General features: G+C 39.8%; 1 protein-coding gene across 1 annotated transcript in view; it reads left to right on the top strand.

The window, feature by feature from the left end:
• The window catches only part of IYD (iodotyrosine deiodinase), a gene marked incomplete at its 3' end in the record, with an annotated part of 12,497 nt that extends 6,388 nt beyond the window's left edge, over positions 1-6,109 (top strand). Inside the window, exons 2-3 of the mRNA XM_009876617.1 lie at positions 3,782-3,976; positions 5,950-6,109. Of these exons, the coding sequence (XP_009874919.1) occupies positions 3,782-3,976; positions 5,950-6,109 (355 nt within the window). The remainder of the gene's footprint in view (positions 1-3,781; positions 3,977-5,949) is intronic.
• Between the last annotated feature and the right edge of the window lie 935 nt (positions 6,110-7,044).

Genomic DNA, 7,044 nt, shown 5'->3' with positions numbered 1-7,044 from the left:
GGTCAGGCACTGGAACAGACTGCCCAGGGAGGTGGTTGAGTCGTCATCCCTGGATGTGTTCAAGTGTCGCTTAGATGTTGTGTTGGGTGATATGATTTAGGGGTGAACTTGTAGTGTAGGGTTAATGGTTGGACTCGATGATCCCAAGGGTCTTTTCCAACCTGAATTGAATTATTCTATGATTCTATGAAATTTATTCTCTTAAAAATTGAGAGCCAGTTATAGACTTGCTTTTCCTTGACTTTTCATTTATTCAATTAAATTGAATGAGCTAATAATCTGAGTTTAGGGGTACTTTTGTTTGTGTGTGATGTCCTCCCCTCTTACTGAAACCAAAGCTAAAAGAGTCACTGCGTCCAGAGAACAAGTTATTTGATTAAGGTATTAGATGCTTCAGCTGGGAAGCCTAGTTTCTAATATTATCATAAAATTTCCTCTTCAGTCAATACGTGGAAAGCTATGCTTCTACCAGGTACTTCATAGCAATGATGTGGTTCAGGCAGTAAGACTCTTTTAGATGTGTCCTCATCTAGATGTGACCTTGAAGGCCTTTGTAGGCTTCACACTATCCCAGAAGACAGTGCATCTCAAAAAGCAACCCTTTTTTTAGCCATGCTACTTTTTTTTTCTTTACAATCTGCCATAATTGTTACTTATTTTTTACCGATAAGTTTCCTGCACAAGTCAAAGCGGGAACTGCTCTTGTTATTGCATCTTTACCATTCCTTCCTTGTAACATTTTGTTTTACATCCTGTACAGGGGCCAACAGCACGTGTCTGCTCTCTAGGCCTCTGCACTCAAGTGGCCACCAGCAACATCCTGTTTAGATTAAGTGCATCATTGGAATCAATTCTCTGACTACTGTCCTTACCTATATAAGTAACTTAATCTTGCTCTTTACCCTTCTGTCCTTCGACATTCATGTATGTGTTGTTGGTTTATCATCTGCCTGATTTTCCTCTCCATGTGTTTCAAAACCAGGTATGGGGATCACAAAAATTTCCTCCAGCCTTTGCTCCGATTTGAAAAACCTCCTTTGTAAAGATTTTCAGTATTTTATAGACTAGTCTCAGCATCTCTATTTCAAAATGATTGTTGATGGTTTTGCAACCAAAAGAGGCGACCAAGCAGGGCTTGGGTTTGCTTAGCAGCCAAGATTAGACCATCAAATCTCCTCCATCAGTGGCTGAACAAAAGGTACAGTTCATTGAATGTATGCTATTTCCTACTTTCCGAACTTCAGTGAAAACTTCATCATAAGAAAGTAAATAGTGAGAGCACATAAAGAACTCTTGGGTCCTGGAGTTAGTTTTATTTGACTCTTTCTAGGCTAGAAATAGTATATTTCTATTTCCCAGGACACTCGATATTGTAAAGTTGTGAAATAGATAGGGATGATCACTACAGTACATAGATATAAGCAGAAATAGGATAGTCTGACCTAAAATTTTCACCAAGACCCTAATCCAATACCTACTTTCAGTATGGTTTTCTGGTCAGACTCTGCCTTGTCATAGACAATGCACAACCTCAGCTGATTTCAGGAAGCTTTTTGTTATTGTAAGGAAAATGTTTCTCCCACTTAGAAGCAACTCTTACATGTGTGCCTACGGATCAAATTAAGATGTTGTGCGTAACTGCTAAATCTCACTTCAGCAACAATTGTCTTTGTTGTAGTTTCAATACTGCTACACACAACATGGATCTGGAGAGGGAGAATTAACTTCATTGAACCAAACAAGACAGTTGCAGGAGGCCATCCAGCTTCCAGGCCTGTAAATCCCTCAAGAGGATCTTGCAGGAGAGATTATGTGCCCAAAATTTGCACAATTTTCTGTCCTGACTATATCAAGGGACACCTTCAGAATTTCTCTACTGGCCAGACAGTAGTACCTCAGTCAAGTTGGAAAAGGCTGATGAGCTGCCATCTCCCAGCTGCCTGTTTTCTCTCTTAGAATTTTATATGGTTCTGGGTTATCGCTTTTTCTCTCGAACCCTTCAGCTGCCAGCCATCACCTCCCAGCTTCTGGTTGTGGAAAATTTTGCATATTGTTTTTTACCAAGTTAGCATAATGACCTTTGAAAATGGCATCCTATGGTACCATGCATAACGTGGAAGAGGTGGGAAGGATGCAGAGCTCTAGCCATCTCTCTGGCTCCCCTGCCCAGTACCCTGCTGCTCTAAAACATGTGGGATGTTGAACGTTGGGTCCCCAGCAGAATCTCTGCCTCTCAACATCCCGTTGCACCACACTGCTTGCTAGTTTAAACATAGTCTTTCATAAGCAACAGCAAACAAGGGAGTATGAAAGTTTATGAAAGATCACCAGAATCCTAGTAAAGGGCAAGTCCTAATCAGCCAGTTGCTATTGAATAGTAAATAATCTACTTTACTAAGCATAAGCCACAAAGGCACCCTAGGAAGAGGTATCCTCTTCTTATTTTCCAGTTTGAGTATGCAAGATGGCCATAAAAATAATTTTTACAATGGGTCACTGGTTCCCATTACCCTGGAACCAAGTCCTTGCATACTGTGACCAAGAGTGCTTAACATGAAATGCTAAACAAAACACATTTTCTGGGTGACTTCTTTGTATGCAAAATGAAATGTGGGTTGTTTGGGGACCAGAATCATTCTGTTTAGATTCAGTGTATGAAACTGGATGTATTGCAGCCTCTTCCACATGCTAAGCCACACTTGTGAATATTTCACTGCTGTTCATAAAATGAACAAAAAATCAGCCTTGTCTCTAAGGCAACCACATACTAGTAAAACACAGAAATAATTGCTGTTTGAATTTGCACTGGAAATTGCTATGATTCCAGGATAACAGCCTAATGGCTACTCAAAAAAAGCTGGAATATTTTTTTCCTGACTCAGCCCTCTGTAGCAGATTGCTCAATACTATTGACTAGTCAAAATGCAAACTTTAAATGGGTTTTACTTCCACATCACATTTGCAAAAATGCTCTCCCGGCTGATTTTAGGAATGCAAGGGAGAAAAAAGAGATCTCGGAGACAACAGAAAATGCATTTTGTGGTATAAAGAAACCCCAAAGAGAAAGGCTTCAGTGAAATGAGGAACCATTTTGAGTTCTTAAATTAAAGACAAGAAACATAATATCCTACATTTGATACGTTGTTATCCTAAGTATAGATGACTGTCATCCATTTCCTCTTATGCTGAAAGCATCGTGAGACCGAAGAACTTAACCACAAAGTCACATTTGTGCAGAGTCTAGACTCATAATGCTCCTGCTATGAAACATGAACATGAAAGAAGATGACATTTAGCTCTTTGGAGCAGTTTTTGCACATATTGGTAGTTAAGCCCTCTCCTTAACCTCAGTGATTTGTGTTTTTTTTTTTTATTAGACTGCTCAGGAAGGAACAGATGTGTTCATGTTTACTTGCTGAGAAAAGTGGGCTGAAAAGTTGGCCGCCTTTTCACTGCTGTTTCAGCTTGTAACCCATTTTTAGAGGCAGGCTTGCAGACTGAGGTGAAGGTCATAACTTCTTTGTGGATCACACTTGTTACAGCCAGTCAGGACCCTTCTGCCTCTCAATATTTACACAGAGTGTTCATTCAGCAGCTGGGGCTAGGAATCAATAAGTTGCGTCAATTGGAACCTCAGACTTTGCCTTTCCAGTGGTGTAGAAGTGCAATTTATACCAGTGCAAGCCAAAGTGCATCACAGAGGTGAATGCCAAAGACATAAACAGTGCTCTTCAGAAGAAAAAAAATTTTAAAATCCCTAACCACTTCTATTTCCTTGCAGAGGTTGATGAAGATTGGCAAGGACTTGATGAAGATGTTGCCCACATCCCCTTCTTTGCAGAGCGCTACTCTGAGGCTGAAATGATTAAAAGGTCACAGATGTTTTACGAGCTTCTTAGTAAGAGGCGATCTGTCAGGTTTCTCAGTGATGAGCCAGTCCCCAAGGAGGTTATCGATAATGTCATCAGAGCAGCAGGTATGGTACTTTTTTTCTGAAGAAAAAAAAGGAAAAGGATCAGCATTGCTGTTAAACTGTGTAAAGGTGATATGGAAAAGCCAAGGGAATTAACATTTGGCTTATGGTTTTCCTAGATTCGCCTGTAGCCGTAATGAATGAGCACTCATTGATTGACTGGAAATTACTCAGCTTGAACAATTGTATGTTGGGGACTGGTTTGGAATATTCACAACTCCTTTGTATTTGCAGTGCACCCAGAAGGGAAAAAGAGGGTTTCAACAACATGAAACAAAACATTTAATTTTCTAGCTTTAAAAGATTTTGCTTAAAATAAAATTGATATACAGTTTTGTAAGATATCTTTCAAATAGAAATATTGACACATTATTTTTCAAAATGTGAAAACATATGTACTTCACATGCTTTAAAATTTTATGCATTCTGATGATATGTGGGTTTTGTTTGGGCGTTTTGTTTGTTTTCCCCAAACAAATGTATAAAATTTTCTCGGCTGTGGAAAATATTTCACATGATGTAAATGGCTGGACTTTGCTATGGAAAAAAAAAGTTTCAGTCTAGAACAAAAAACTTTTTCAATTTATTTGACCCAATGTCAGAAATGTGGGATTTTTTTGGGTTTCATTTGGGGGGGTGGGGGTGGTTTTCGTTGTTTTTTTAGAATTTGTGTATTTCACACCATTGCTGTCAGGTCCTGGCCTAATCTCACCTCTGCTTTAGTAATGTTGATTTCAGCCAGCAGTGGTTTTGACTCTCATTATTTCTCTTACTCTATGAACCAGCTGCTGCAAGTATAGAAAATATTCACAAGCTGCCTTAGAGAAAAGTTTGGTAGCCTCCAGCAGGATTAATAATAAAGAGATTCTTAGCATTTGAGGTGCATTGTTTTCCCTTTAAAAATGGTAAGCAGCTTTGTTACTACACTGTAATGAGTCTCCATCTTCCTCTAATTAGCTGGGAGTCATTAAAACACTGAGCAGGTTTTTGCAAATGCACCAAAGGAAACAAGCCTGGAGTGCCGATGAAGTACTTAGTAACCCTGAAAGCTTTGGGCAGTAGAGAGAAAAAGAAAACAAAGCAAAGCATAAATGTCATCAGTCCTTACCCAACCGTGAGGAAAGCCAAGCTTCATGACATAAACACATTTTAATATAAAAGGCACTCCAAGCTGCTTTTTGGTGTTTCTTAAACTGAAATCGGTGCTTAGGTAAGCAAATATTATATGTGTTCAAGACTTTCAAATATTTCTTAAATGTGTCTGAGGGGCTAGAGAGATGTAGCCAATCCCCTTAACCTATTTATCTGTGGAACTGCACAGATATGTTCTTCAGCTTCTGTCTTTTATTCTCTAAGCAGTTGAAATATTCTGCAGTGGAGTAGGGCTGAACGAGCAAGCGCAGATTTAATATGTGCACACCTACATACACCAGCTGTCCTTGGGACAACAAACTCAGGCCTGTACTCTCTGTGGCAGATGTCTGCATTGTGCAGCTCCTCATCTTTGTCAGTCAGCAACAGATTCCTGCAGGTGGCTGCTTTGCCTTGTTTCCCCGAAAACCATTAACTTTGCCCTTCAGCTAAAACCGTGTCTCAGAGCTGGGCGCATATTCAGATGGTGTGTTGTTCTCGGTTTGATACTTTGCAGTAACGTTATTGTGTGAGTATATTGCACCGTAATACTGCCTCATCGTGAGAACCACAAAGGAACTTTTACAAATCCCTAACTTAGATTTCCTGTAAGGTGGCTGTATGAAAGGGCTTACCTCTGTCACTGAATGGGACTTTACATTCTTTGAGAAAGAAATGAACAGGATTGCCTGCCAGAACTTGTCTCGGTGCTGTTTTTCCTGTCTCATCCACTTGCTTTCCCATCACTTTGCTGGTCAGCCGGAAAGCCCACAAGGAAGAGCTGATCCATCTCACTGCACACCCCCCTTCCTGGGTTTTTCACCTTTCTCTGTTTTTGTATGAAGGTACTTCACCCAGTGGAGCGCACACTGAGCCCTGGACCTTTGTGGTAGTGCAAGATCCACACCTAAAACATAAGATTCGTGAGATCGTAGAAGAAGAAGAAGAAATCAACTACAAAAAAAGGATGGGAGACAGATGGGTTAATGACCTGAAAAGACTGAGGTATGAAAGAGTCAGTTGGCTAAGTGGTCTGAAGGGGGCTGTGTTTTAATTCAGAAAAGACTATATTAGGAACTATATAGAAAGACACTATTTCAGTCATGCTGCTGCTTGTTTTTTTGCTTGCTTTTTTTTTCCTCCTTCATTTTTTTCCACTCTTAGTTTCAGGGAGAGAAAAAAATAAACAGCCCAAACGCAAAACCTCAAAATATTCAGCTCAATTTTTAAAATTTGGTTTTAAAAATGTGTTCCTTCAAGTCCATGCTCCTGAAACTCTCTCCAGTTTTCTGGTGCAGCTGTAAATATTTCTTATGCCCTCGTCAGAGCAAAAGAAGGAAGATGGGATCAGAGACTGCCCCAGCCCGAGAGCTGCCAGGGTCACTATAACATGGTCCTTTTGCTCATTTGCAGCTGGGAAGAAAAGCCTCCTGTCCAAGGAAAGTGGAGTTCCTGCACAGCAGGAACTGCAAAAAAAACTTTGCTATCTATATGTTAATTCTGGCTGCCTTGTTCTAAGGACCAGGTGAGATGCAACACCAGACTGATGCACACAAAAGAAAAAGTCACTCTATCTGTGTGCTTCAGTTTTGCCTGAAGAAGGATTAAATAAGTTACTTGGAGGTTCACCCCGCTCTTTCCTGTTGCATGGCTTTGTCTTGATTCTCAAGGTAATGAGAATCTTACTAACAAACACCACAGCTTAGAAAACTGAAGTGATGGAAGAAACTTCTCTTGAATTCTTCTACCATCCTTTTGCATTTCTTCCTCTCTCTCACTTTTAAGATACTTTTAATATTCATGTTTGGAAAGAAAAACTTAAAAATATGTGTAGAAGTGTGCCCTGATGACTGGTTCATAAAAATGCCTCCAGTAAAAGTGATTATATGCTCTCTGTATTTTGGCTCCATATTTTTATTTTTATTTTTATTTTTATTTTT

Source organism: Apaloderma vittatum, unplaced genomic scaffold (assembly GCF_000703405.1).
Source record: "Apaloderma vittatum isolate BGI_N311 unplaced genomic scaffold, ASM70340v1 scaffold239, whole genome shotgun sequence".
NCBI lineage: Eukaryota > Metazoa > Chordata > Aves > Trogoniformes > Trogonidae > Apaloderma > Apaloderma vittatum.
This window is presented reverse-complemented; position numbering and strand designations above follow the sequence as displayed.